This window comes from Rutidosis leptorrhynchoides, chromosome 10 (genome assembly GCF_046630445.1).
Source record: "Rutidosis leptorrhynchoides isolate AG116_Rl617_1_P2 chromosome 10, CSIRO_AGI_Rlap_v1, whole genome shotgun sequence".
Classification (NCBI taxonomy): Eukaryota; Viridiplantae; Streptophyta; class Magnoliopsida; order Asterales; family Asteraceae; genus Rutidosis; species Rutidosis leptorrhynchoides.
Window position 1 is genome coordinate 82878543 of NC_092342.1, and position 13728 is coordinate 82892270.

The following is a 13728-nucleotide window of genomic DNA, read 5'->3' on the forward strand; positions in this document are numbered from 1 at the left end:
GTATTTCATCCTTTAAGTTTCCCTCTTTTAAAACTCCTTGTTGCGCCTCCTTTATTTGAGTAGTAAAGTTAGTGTGAATCATTATATTCATAGATTTTACACGAATGGGTTCTCTGTCCTTTCTACTCAAGGCGTCGGCTACCACGTTTGCCTTCCCTGGGTGGTAACGAATCTCAAAGTCATAATCATGCAATAATTCAATCCACCTGCGCTGCCTCATGTTCAGTTGTTTTTGATTAAATATGTGTTGAAGACATTTGTGGTCGGTATATATAATACTTTTAACCCCATATAAGTAGTGCCTCCAAGTCTTTAATGCAAAAACAACCGCGCCTAATTCCAAATCATGCGTCGTATAATTCTGTTCGTGAATCTTCAATTGTCTAGACGCATAAGCAATTACTTTCGTTCGTTGCATTAATACACAACCGAGACCTTGCATTGAGGCGTTACAATATATCACAAAATCATCATTCCCTTCAGGTAATGACAATATAGGTGCCGTAGTTAACTTTTTCTTCAACAATTGAAACACTGTTTCTTGTTCATACTTCAATTCAAATTTCCTCCCTTTCTGCGTTAATGCAGTTAAGGGTTTTGCTATTTTGGAAAAGTCTTTGATGAACCTTCTGTAGTAACCAGCTAGTCCTAAAAACTGGCGTATGTGTTTCGGAGTTTTCGGGGTTTCCCACTTTTCAACGGTTTCAATCTTTGCTGGATCCACCTGAATACCTTCTTTGTTCACTATGTGACCGAGGAATTGAACTTCTTCCAACCAAAATGCACACTTTGAAAACTTAGCGTATAGTTTTTCCTTTCTTAACAACTCTAGCACTTTTCTCAAATGTTCTTCGTGCTCTTGGTCATTCTTTGAGTAAATAAGTATGTCATCGATGAAAACAATGACAAACTTGTCAAGATATGGCCCACACACTCGGTTCATGAGGTCCATGAACACAGCTGGTGCGTTAGTCAATCTAAACGGCATAACCATAAACTTGTAATGACCGTAACGCGTCCTAAAAGCAGTCTTCAGAATATCATCCTCCTTCACCCGCATTTGGTGATATCCAGAACGTAAATCGATCTTCGAATAAACCGATGAGCCTTGTAGTTGATCAAATAAATCGTCAATTCTCGGTAGTGGGTAGCGGTTCTTAATGGTAAGTTTTTTCAATTCTCGGTATTCGATACACAACCTAAATGTACCATCCTTCTTCTTGACAAACAAAACAGGAGCTCCCCACGGTGATGTGCTTGGTCGAATGAAACCACGCTCTAAAAGTTCCTGTAGCTGACTTTGTAATTCTTTCATTTCGCTGGGTGCGAGTCTGTATGGAGCACGAGCTATTAGTGCAGCTCCTGGTACAAGGTCTGTTTGAAATTCAACGGATCGATGTGGGGTAATCCCGGTAATTCTTTCGGAAATACATCGGGAAATTCTTTTGCGACGGGAACATCATTGATGTTCTTTTCTTCAGGTTTAACTTCCTCGATGTGTGCTAGAATGACGTAACAACCTTTTCTTATTAGTTTTTGCGCCTTCAAACTACTAATAAGATTAAACTTCGCGTTGCTCTTTTCTCCGTACACCATTAAAGGTTTTCCTTTTTCACGCATAATACGAATCGCATTTTTGTAACAAACGATCTCTGCTCTCACCTTTTTCAACCAGTCCATGCCAATTATTACATCAAAACTCCCTAACTCGACTGGTATTAAATCAATTTTAAACGTTTCATCCCCCAGTTTAATTTCTCTCTCCCGACATATATTATCTGCTGAAATTAATTTACCGTTTGCTAATTCGAGTAAAAATTTACTATCCAAAGGCGTCAATGGGCAACTTAATTTAGCACAATATTCTCTACTCATATAGCTTTTATCCGCACCCGAATCAAATAAAACATAAGCAGATTTATCGTCAATAAGAAACGTACCCGTAACATGCTCCGGGTCTTCCTTGCTTCTGCTGCATTAATATTGAAAACTCTTCCACGGCCCTGCCCATTAGTATTCCCCTGATTTGGGCAATTTCTAATAATGTGGCCCGGTTTTCCACATTTATAACAGACAGCGTTGGTATTACTTGCTCCGACACTATTCGTTTCGGCATTACTTGTTCCGACATTATTTGTTCCTTTAGTTCTGTTAAACTTTGGTCCATAGACCTCACACTTTGTCGCGCTATGACCATTTATTTTACACCTGTTGTAAAATATCGTGCAAAACCCCTGATGATTTTCTTCACACCTATGACATGGCTGTTTTTGGTTTTTGTTGCCGTTGTTGTTATTGAGGTTGTTGTTGGGATTGTTATTGTTGTTGAAACGGTTGTTGTAGTTTTTGTTGTTGTTGGAATGTTTGTTGTAGTTATTGTTAGGATTGCGGTTATTGTTGCGATTGTTGTTGCGGTTGTTGGGATAGTTGTTGCGATTGTTATTGTAATTGTTGTTGTTGTTGTACTGGTGACTCTTGTCACCGTTTTCCTCCCACTTCCTCTTGAGTTGTTTCGTGTTGGCTTCTTCTTCCGCCTGCTCTTTAATTCTTCCCTCAATCTAATTTATGAGTTTATGAGCCATTCGACTTGCCTTCTGTATAGAAGCGGGCTCGTGTGAACTTACATCTTCTTAAATCCTTACTGGTAACCCTTTTACAAACGCGTCGATCTTCTCTTCTTCATCTTCGAATGCTCCCGGACACAATAGGCACAACTCTGTGAATCGTCGTTCATATGTGGTAACGTCGAACCCTTGTGTTCGTAACTCTCTAAGTTCTGATTTGAGTTTATTGACTTCGTTTCTAGGACGGTACTGCTCTTTCATCAATTGCTTGAATGCCGACCACGGTAGTGCGTAAGCAGCATTTTGTCCTACCTGTTCAAGATAGGTGTTCTACCACGTTAACACAGTACCTGTGAAGGTATGCGTAGTGTACTTAACTTTGTCCTCTTCAGTACACTTACTTATTGCAAACACTGATTCGACTTTCTCGGTCCACCGTTTCAATCCAATTGGTCCTTCAGTTCCATCAAATTCCAAAGGTTTGCAGGCAGTGAATTCTTTGTAGGTATATCCTACACGATTTCTTGAGCCGTTAGCTGCATTGCTAGATTCAGAGTTACTGTTGGTATGTAGCGCAGCCTGTACTGCAGCTATGTTTGCAGCAAGAAAAGTACGAAATTCCTCTTCGCTCATATTAATGTTTTGTCGCGTAGTCGGTGCCATTTCCTTCAAAATAGTCAACTGAATCGAGTTAATCATACAGAATATTAAGAGTAGTCAATAGTATTTCGTAGCATAATATGAACTCATTTATAAAAGCTTTTTCTTCATATTAGCGTTTTATAAGTTTAAATTCGGGTACTACCTACCCGTTAAGTTCATACTTAGTACCTATTATACAATTCAACTACTACAATTCCATATGAAAAACTGATTATAATAATATATCACATACAAATATTCTTCAACTTACAACTTCGCTATATTACATATAACATGAAATATAGTACACTTTGATACATGACAGTTTTGAAGATAAATCTAGTTAATACGCAAGTTGTTCAGCAAAGGCAATAAAGACACGTAATTCATAAGTCCAGAAACAAGTCATGCATTCCGGTTTTACTAAGACGACTTCCCATCCTTGGTCTTGTGGAAAATAACCGTTATGACCATTGGCTAGGCAGCATGTTGTAATGTCGTCAAAAGGACGAGGGTTTCGTAATGTCCAACAGCCCCGTAATAATCTAAAAACCTTCTTTCTCACCTCAACTACTGAATCCGTCACTTGTGGAAAGGTTTTATTTAAAAGTTGTAATTCGTTATTATTTTTCTCACTTTGGTAAGAAGCGAACATCACTAACCCGTAAATATAACATGCTTCTTTATGTTGCATGTTAGAAGCTCTTTCTAACTCGCGAAATCCTATGTTGGGATATGTTAAGTCAAAATAGGTTCTTAACCCGTAGCGTAAAATTGCATTTGGGTTCCCCGCATTTAATGCTTTAAAGAAAACACGGCGTAACTTACGGTCTCCCCAATGTGATATACCCCACCTATCAAAGGAAAGCCTTTTATAAACTAAGGCATTTCTGGAAAGTCTTTCAAATGTTTGACAAGTTAATTTCGCCATAACTAAATGTGTTGATGAACTCTGACCGACTCTAGATAAGATTTCCTCAATCATATCCTCTGGTAGGTCTTCTAAAATATTCGGTTGTCTACCCTTAACGTCCATTTTGTTTTTTATACTGTAAAATAGACAAAGATTAGATTCATAAAAGAAAATTAACAAACAATACAAGCAATTTTTACATAGAACATAAAAGTACAAGCACACTATAATACATATAATACACAACATGATTACAACTCCCTAATTTGAATCACTGGTTTCTTCTTCTTCGGACTTGGTTCGCTTTCCTAATTTTCCAGGGATATATGGTGTTCCTCTAATACGAGCCGTCGTTTTCCACAATGGTTTAGAAAAACCTGGTGGTTTAGAGGTTCCCGGGTTATTGTTACACTTTAGGAAATACGGATGTTGCCGATACATATAAAGCTCATCGGGGTTGGAATCAGGTTTCTCTATTTTTATACCTTTTCCCTTATTATTTTCTTTTGCTATATTAAATTGGGTCGAGTTGATTTCTATAAAATCATCGAAATCCTCATCGGGATCCGATTCATCGGAAAATTGGTAATCTTCCCAATATTTTGCTTCCTCGGCAGAAACACCATTGACCATTTTTAACTTTGGTCCTTTGGTTGAGGATTTTCTTTTATTTAAACAATTTACTGTAGGTATCACTATTTCTTCCTCCGGAACCTCTTCTTCTTCTGGTTCATCCTCTTCTGGTTCCTCTTTTTCCTGTTCCTCCTCTTCCAGTTCCTCTTCGGGAATTTGTGAATCTTCCCAAAATATATTCAACTCTTCATTATTATTAGGTGAATCAATGGGATTTGTACTAGAGGTAGACATCTACCACACAATATCAAACACATTAAGAGGTTAATATATCACATAATATTTACATGTTAATAATATATAGTTTCCAACAAAAGTGTTAAGCAATCATTTTTAAAGAAAACACGGTCGAAGTCCAGACTCACTAATGTATCCTAACAAACTCGATAAGACACACTAATGCAAATTTCAGGTTCCCTAAGACCAACGCTCGGATACCAATTGAAATGTCCCGTTCATATTGATTATAAACGTTCCATATTAATTGATTTCGTAGCGAGGTTTTGACCTCTATATGAGACGTTTTTCAAACACTGCATTCATTTTTAAAACAAGCATAACCTTTATTTTATCGATAAAGATTTAAAAAACATTACGTAGATTATCAAATAATGATAATCTAAAATATACCTTTTACACACGACCATTACATAATGGTTTACAATAAGAATATATTACATCAAAAATAAGTTTCTTGAATGCAGTTTTTACATAATATCATACAAGCATGGACTCCAAATCTTGTCCTTATTTTAGTATGCGACAGCAGAAGCTCTTAATAATCACCTGAGAATAAACATGCTTAAAACGTCAACAAAAATGTTGGTGAGTTATAGGTTTAACCTATATATTATCAAATCATAATAATAGACCACAAGATTTCATATTTCAATATACATCCCATACATAGAGATAAAAATCATTCATATGGTGAACACCTGGTAACCGACATTAACAAGATGCATATAAGAATATCCCCTATCATTCCGGGAAATCCTTCGGACATGATAAAAACAACATCGAAGTACTAAAGCATCCGGTACTTTGGATGGGGTTCATTAGGCCCAATAGATCTATCTTTAGGATTCGAGTCAATTAGTAGATCGGATTACTAATTCTTAGGCTACCAAGCAAAAGGGGCATATTCGGCTTCGATCATTCACCCATATAATGTAGTTTCATTTACTTGTGTCTATTTCGTAAAACATTTATAAAACTGCATGTATTCTCATCCCAAAATATTAGATTTTAAAAGTGGGACTATAACTCACTTTCACATATTTTTACTTCGTCGGGAAGTAAGACTTGGCCACTGGTCGATTCACGAACCTATACAAATATGTACATATATATCAAAGTATGCTCAAAATATATTTACAACATTTTTTAATACGTTATAATGTTTTAAGCTTATTAAGTCTGCTGTCCTCGTTAATAACCTACAACTAGTTGTCCATAGTTAGATGTACAGAAATAAATATAAATTATCTTGGATCAATCAACGACCCAGTGTATACAAGCCTCAGGCTAGATCACAACTCAAACTATATATATTATTTTGGAATCAACCTCAACCCTGTATAGCTAACTCCAACATTACTGCATATAGAGTGTCTATGGTTGTTCCAAAATATATTATATAGATGGGTCGATATGATATGTCAAAACATTGTATACGTGTCTATGGTATCCCAAGATTACATAATATATATTAGAATACATGAATAATACAATATAAGTTTGTTAAGTTATGATTTGTATAGAATTGTTACAATATTTCCCGTAGCTACAACAATCAAAAAATATCCAATCTTGTTTTACCCATAACTTCTTCGTTTTAAATCCTTTTTGAGTGAATAAAATTGCTATGGTTTCATATTGAACTCTATTTTATGAATATATACAGAAATTTATAGGTTTATAGTCGGAAATATAAGTTACAAGTCATTTTTGCAAGAGGTAGTCATTTCAGTCGAAAGAACGACGCCTTGATGACCATTTTAAAAAACATACTTCCACTTTGAGTTTAACCATTATTTTTGGATATAGTTTCATGTTCATAAGAAAAATCATTTTCCCAGAAGAACAACTTTTAAATCAAAGTTTATCATAGTTTTTAATTATCAAACTCAAAACAGCCCGCGGTGTTACTACGACGGCGTATATCCGGTTTTACGGTGTTTTTCGTGTTTCCAGGTTTTAAATCATTAAGTTAGAATATCATATAGATATAGAACATGTATTTAGTTGATTTTAAAAGTCAAGTTAGAAGGATTAACTTTTGTTTGCGAACAAGTTTAGAATTAACTAAACTATGTTCTAGTGATTACGAGTTTAAACCTTCGAATAAGATAGTTTTATATATATGAATCGAATGATGTTATGAACATCATTACTACCTCAAGTTTAGTAGGTAAACCTACTGGAAGTGACAAGAAATGATCTAGCTTCAAAGGATCTTGGATGGCTTGAAAGTTCTTGAAGTAGGATCATGACACAAAAACAAGTTCAAGTAAGATTTTTACTCGAATTAAGATAGTTTATAGTTATAGAAATTGAATCAAAGTTTGAATATGAATATTACCTTGAATAAGAAAGATAACTTACTATAAATAACAAAGGTTTCTTGATCTTAGATGATTACTTGGAATGGATTAGAAAGCTTGGATGTAAACTAGTAAACTTGAAAGGATTTTCGAAGTGTTCTTGAAGTGTTCTTCCTAAGATGATTATAGCTTGATTCTTGAAGTAATTTTTGATGAAGATGATGATTAGCTACTGGAAAAATTCGTTCATAAGTGTGTGTGTGTGTTGAGAGAGAATTAGAAAGAGAATTGAAAGTGAAATGGAGTGAATGATGAGTGGTAAGTGGTGAGTGGGGTTAAAAGGAGTTCTAGTTAGTTGACTAGTTCATGGTAGAAGTTAAAATTGATTAGTCATACATGACATAATCAAGAGTGGAATCCCATGCTAGTTCCTATTGGTATATACCCACAGTAAGTACATCTAGAAGCTGTGTATAATACGGGTATGAATACGATTAGAATTCTCGATGAAAAAAGAATGGGAATGTAACTGTACCCATTTTCATTAAGTATTAGTGTTTTGATATATGTCTTGAAGTCTTCCAAAATTATATTAATACATCTAAATACACTACATGTATATACATTTTAACTGAGTCGTTAAGTCATCGTTAGTCGTTACATGTAAGTGTTGTTTTGAAACCTTTAAGTTAACAATCTCATTTAATGTTGTTAACCCATTGTTTATTATATCTAATGAGATGTTAAATTATTATCTTATCATGATATTATGATATATTAATATATCTTAATATGATATATATACATTTAAATGTCGTTACAACGATAATCGTTACATATATGTCTCGTTTCGAAATCCTTAAGTTAGTAGTCTTGTTTTTATGTATATAACTCATTGTTAATATACTTATGGAGATACTCACTTATCATAATCTCATGTTAACTATATGTATATCCATATATATGTCGTCATGTCGTTTTTACAAGTTTTAACGTTCGCGAATCGCCGGTCAACTTGGGTGATCAATTGTCTACATGAAACTCATTTCAAATAATCTAGTCTTAACAAGTTTGATTGCTTAACATGTTGGAAACATTTAATCATGTAAAAATCAATTTCATTTAATATATATAAATATGGAAAAGTTCGGGTCACTACAGTAGATCCCTTAATGAACTTGATGAATTAAATGAACTTATCGCATCTTTTTCTTTGAATGATAGGAACGGAACCTGGAAGTGGATCTTGGATACATCCGGATCTTTCACTACAAAAGTGCTATAGGTGCTAATTGACAACAAAAGACTCGTGGACTCGTCATCTAATATGGAAACAATACGCAACAAAGCATTACCTCAAAAGATTAATATCTTCGTTTGGAGAGCATTAATGCGAAGACTACCAACAATATTGGAGATTGATAAACGTGAGATCGACCTTGACACGATTCTATGTTCCATATGTAATTCAAACATCGAAACAGTGGAACATATTTTGATAACATGCTCGACTTCATCAACTATTTGGTCCTTGTTTTTGACATGGTGGAACATACAAAATCATAGCATATCAACCTTAGAAGATGCTTTCGTGACGAATCAAAACCTAACAAAAACTCCATTAGGTAACACAATTTGGCAAAACAACCAAGTGAATTTGTGGTTATTCGATTTGGAAGAATAGAAATCACAAGATTTTTCTGAACAAATTATGGTCTCCAAACATGATCATCTGAGTTATTCAACTCCAAAGCTTCAATTGGATCTATAAAAGGCTTAAAAAGGCATCTCTCGAATGACATCAATAGATAATTAATCCCGGGTTCTATATTTCATCGGCAAGTTAGCGGACTGGAATCGGCTGATCAACATTTACCTTCTGATTAAAATAACCCAAAGCTGCATATATTCAAATTGAAATTGCATCTGTTTATATCTTATATATGTTAGTCACTAGTATGTTTTTATCTAAGCCTTATAACTCTGTTGGGCCTGACCCATTTATGTACGTGTAATAAAAAGTCTTCTGCTTGCTTTTTAAAAAAAATGTATCATTAATAAAAGAAGTTATCATTACCTTTTCACAAGAATTTGGTTGTATACTAAGAGCACACGGTGTTGTCAGTCACTTTCGGCTTTGGGCTTTGGCGTCGATTGTGACTGACGGGCGGCTAACACTGCCTCACCGTCGGTTCATCGTCGTGGTGCGAAAGTCGGGAGCCAGACGTTGAAAACTAGTCGTTGAGTGGGTTTCGAATTCAAATTTAAAGCCATTAACAATCTTTTATAATACATGTATTCTCCTTTTTATTTTATAAACAATACACCATTTTAACTCATTTTATAACAATTTTAATAGTCATTTTATCTTTAATAAAAACACAATCAAATATAAACTACATATGTCGATTTTCTCTTCTTCCGACGATAAATATACTTTTCTTGCTCTCGATATTTTAAATCATGTTGACGATGAGGTGGAAAGTTCAAACATGCAATTTACTCGACGTTATATATATAACACCTTACATATTATATATTAGAAATGTAAATCCAAACATCCCGTAAATATATTCCATAATAAAACCCGTAAAATCTGTCACTGTAACCACGCAGGTTTTCCTGAGTGGCCACCGAGTTGTCCAATGAAGCACACCACCCGGGTTCAATTCCTGGCTATGTCAAATTGTTCAAAAAGGGAGTGTGACTAGAGGGTGCGTATAATGCGCAATTCACCCGATAGCAGTTCTCGTGCTCGGGGGGTTTGATTACCCGAGGTTTTACCTTCTATGGAGAGCCAATGTGCTCATTCATAGAAGAATTTCCTCGCTTAAAAAAAAATTGTCACTGTCATTAAATTAAAATTTTTCTAACGATAGTCATAAGGACTATCGTTAACGTGCAGAAGGTATTGTATATATGATTATTTTGAATTTTTTGGTGATTTTTTAAATGACATCTATGAGGAGTTGAGGACCATCCTTAAAATAATACTCCGTAATAATAATCAATAACTTAATATAATAACTACTCTGGACAAACCGTTAAAATAGACACAAGAGTGAAAAGGTCTTGCTCTCTCCATACACCTAGGAGATTATTACAGCCATTTCCTTAACCACGTTCTTTAGTCAAAGTAAAACAATAATCACCACTTAGCTTACTATAGCATTTTGTCACATCTAATTGCTATCATGCGCACATCAATGCTAAAATACACCTACCCCTCCCTTTTTAAACTACTCTGTAGGTCTCGTGTTTAAAAACAGCCAGTTGTATTTGAGTTTTGCACGTTCATATATATCTTCATGTCTGCAAACACAAAACCAGACCAAATTTCCACAGTTTTCTGAGAATCCACACACAGACTGAACTTATATAGTTAAAAACAAAACAAAAGTGTTTGTTTTGTTAGTTTTCAGTTTGTGTTTACAACCTTAGGTAATCAACAAAACAAAAGTGACCCAGATCATATTTTTTCAAGAATTGTGATGGGTATGTCATTTTTCTCTTTTTTTCTTTCTCTTTAATTTATTAGCGTTTCGATTATATTACTCATTACAAAAAATGTTGTTTTTAGTAGTTTTAGTACTTACCCTATTAAAAAAAAATTGTTTTTTTTTTCTTACAAGTTTTTCAAGAGTTTTTAGAAACGTATAAGAGAAAGTAAAAATTTAAACTTGATTATTTTTTTCTGCTTACGTGTTTTTTATTTTTATATTTTATAAAAACAGAGACTGTAAGTAGAAGGTATTCAAGACATATGGAAGAAGAATATGAGAAATTTATTCGTAGAATGAACCCACCTCGAGTTGTAATCGATAATGATTCCTGTAAAAATGCTACTATTATCCAGGTATGCTTGTATGAAGTATAAGATAATGGTTTTTTATGAAGAAAAAATAAATAAATTGGAGGGCTATTGAATTGGGATTCTGTCACCCAACTTTTCATGATTTTGGTTGTTTTTTTATTTAAGTATTTTTCTATGGTTATTGTAATGTAATGTATCAAACATTAAATGAAACAGGTGGATAGTGCTAACAAACATGGAATACTTTTGGAAGTTGTGCAAGTTCTCACTGATTTAAATTTCATTGTTACAAAAGCTTACATCAGTTCTGATGGAGGCTGGTTCATGGATGGTAAGAAAAAAAAAATTAAATAATTTTGTTTTTTGATGTTGTATTTTGAGTAGTACGGAAAATTAATAGTGTAGTATTAATCGATTTATTTATGTTTCTGTATTTGGATAGTATTCAATGTGACTGATTCAGAAGGGAACAAAATCACAGATGAACAAATCTTGGATTACATTCAAAAGGTAAAGATTCTGTTTCTTTGTTCAATTCAACAAAAGATTACATCCCAAATGTCCTTAACTTGCAATTTAGTGTTGTACAGTACAAGTTGAATATACATGTTCCAAAAATGTTTAAACAACTGCCTGACATTTGTATTTGATTTCAGGTTCTTGGTTCTGAAACTAGCTTCACCAATTCAATGAAGTCCGTTGGGGTCACATCCTCAACGGACTTCACAGTTATCGAGTTACTAGGAACCGACAGACCTGGATTACTGTCCGAAGTCTGCGCGGTTCTTACACATTTGAAATGTAATGTGTTAAACGCCGAAGTGTGGACCCACAACACGCGGGCTGCGTTCATAGTCCAAGTGACCGATGATGAGTCCGGGTTAGCTGTTACAGATCCTGAAAGACTCTCAATTGCAAAGCAAATGCTTTGTAATGTGTTAGAAGGTAGCAATAAGGCTCGAGAGGCTAAGACCGTGGTTTCGAGTGGTGTCACACACACAGAGCGACGGTTGCACCAGATGATGCTTGAGGATCGTGATTATGAAAGAAATAGTGATTATTGTTTTGTCGAAACAGAACGCCCTGATGTTAATGTTGTTAATTGGTATGATAAAGACTGTTCGGTGGTCACTATTCGTTGTAAAGATCGGCCTAAACTGTTGTTCGACACCATTTGCACGTTGACGGATATGGAGTATGTTGTTTTTCATGGCCATGTAGATGCTGATGGGTCAAAAGCTTATCAGGTTAGTTAACTTTTCGTGGAATTTAAATTGGTATTTTAGAGTTAGAGTTCGGTCCTAATGTTTAATTTTTCGTGTTTATAGGAATATTGTATCAGACATATAGACGGTTCGCCTGTTAAATCTGAACCCGAGAGGCAACGAATGATTCAATGTATCGAAGCTGCCATTGAAAGAAGAGTATCCGAGGTATGATTGTACAAATCTTATTTCACTAGTAAGTTACACCGAATAATAATATTATTACTTTTTAGTAGTTAATTTATTTATTTTTTAAGGGCGTTTAGTAGTTTATTTTATTCGGTTGTAATCAAACACAACCTAAATTGTATGTTTTTGTGTAGGGTTTGAAGCTTGAACTATGCACGACGGATAGAGTAGGTCTTTTATCTAATGTGACTCGGATCTTTCGTGAGAATAGCCTCACGGTGACAAGGGCTGAAGTGGCAACACGCGGTGGCAAAGCTGTAAATATGTTCTACGTGCGTGATGCCTCGGGGTATCAGGTTGATTCCAAGATTATTGATTCTATTAGGAATGAAATTGGGCAAACAATACTTAAAGTGAAATGCAACCCCCAAGATTCGAACCGAAGTAACCAAGAATCTCCCACTAGGTTCCTCTTCGGTGGTCTTTTTAAGTCTAAATCGTTTTGTAACTTCGGTTTGGTCAGATCTTATTCTTAGAACCCTTATGTTACGGCTATTTTAAGAGTTGAAATTTCAAGAGATACAACACTATATGATGCCAATGTAAATTCGCTTAAGTACTTAATTACCTAGTTTATCTTTTATGATCCAAAGATGAAACTAATGTTATATCGTTAGTAAAATCGTTTGTAAATATGAGAATTTAACCTTATTATCATATTGTTTCTTTTTTCATTTTATGAGAATTTAACCTTATTATCATATTGTTTCTTTTTTCATTTCATGTTTCATTAAAAGGTTTGTTCTTGAAAGTTTGTTTGTTGATTGGAATCAAACCTAAATATGTGTTTACATTGCAACTTTGAAAATGAGTTGTTTTTTCTTTGTACTTTCAAGAAACCTAGTATCAAAAGTGGAATTGAAGTTGAATGTGTCCAAGTCAAACAAAAAAATGTATTGGTTGGTAGAAACATATGTACATGGTTAGAATTGAACCAGCAAGATTGACCAACTATAACGTGACACATGCATGGAGTAGTTGTACTGTACAATATATCAAAGCTCTCTACTTTCACATTCAAGAAAAGTTATTTTTAACTGTTTTCTGTTATACCATCATATGGGTCAGTTTGGAATTAGAAAATATAGTTGGTATTGATAAAAATTGATTGATAATCGGAAGAAAGCAAGAATCTTTTGACAAGAAAAGTAATCTGTTTGAA

At 34.5% G+C, this 13728-nt stretch overlaps 1 protein-coding gene across 1 annotated transcript; it reads left to right on the forward strand.

The window, feature by feature from the left end:
• The first annotated feature begins 11028 nt into the window (after positions 1-11028).
• LOC139871897 (ACT domain-containing protein ACR4-like) lies at positions 11029-13054 on the forward strand. Its single transcript, XM_071859649.1, has 6 exons — positions 11029-11154; positions 11329-11443; positions 11555-11622; positions 11769-12359; positions 12441-12545; positions 12701-13054. The coding sequence occupies exons 1-6, from the start codon at positions 11062-11064 to the stop codon at positions 13040-13042; spliced, it is 1314 nt and encodes a 437-aa protein (XP_071715750.1). The 5' UTR covers positions 11029-11061; the 3' UTR covers positions 13043-13054.
• The last annotated feature ends 674 nt before the right edge of the window (positions 13055-13728 follow it).

What these genes read in the sequence shown, in the direction of transcription:
- LOC139871897 (XM_071859649.1), top strand. Translation starts at nt 11,062, where the DNA reads ATGGAAGAAGAATATGAGAAATTTATTCGTAGAATGAACCCACCTCGA. An exon ending in AAAATGCTACTATTATCCAG is followed by an intron (nt 11,155 to 11,328) that starts GTATGCTTGTAT and finishes TAAATGAAACAG; the next exon opens with GTGGATAGTGCTAACAAACA. An exon ending in TCTTGGATTACATTCAAAAG is followed by an intron (nt 11,623 to 11,768) that starts GTAAAGATTCTG and finishes ATTTGATTTCAG; the next exon opens with GTTCTTGGTTCTGAAACTAG.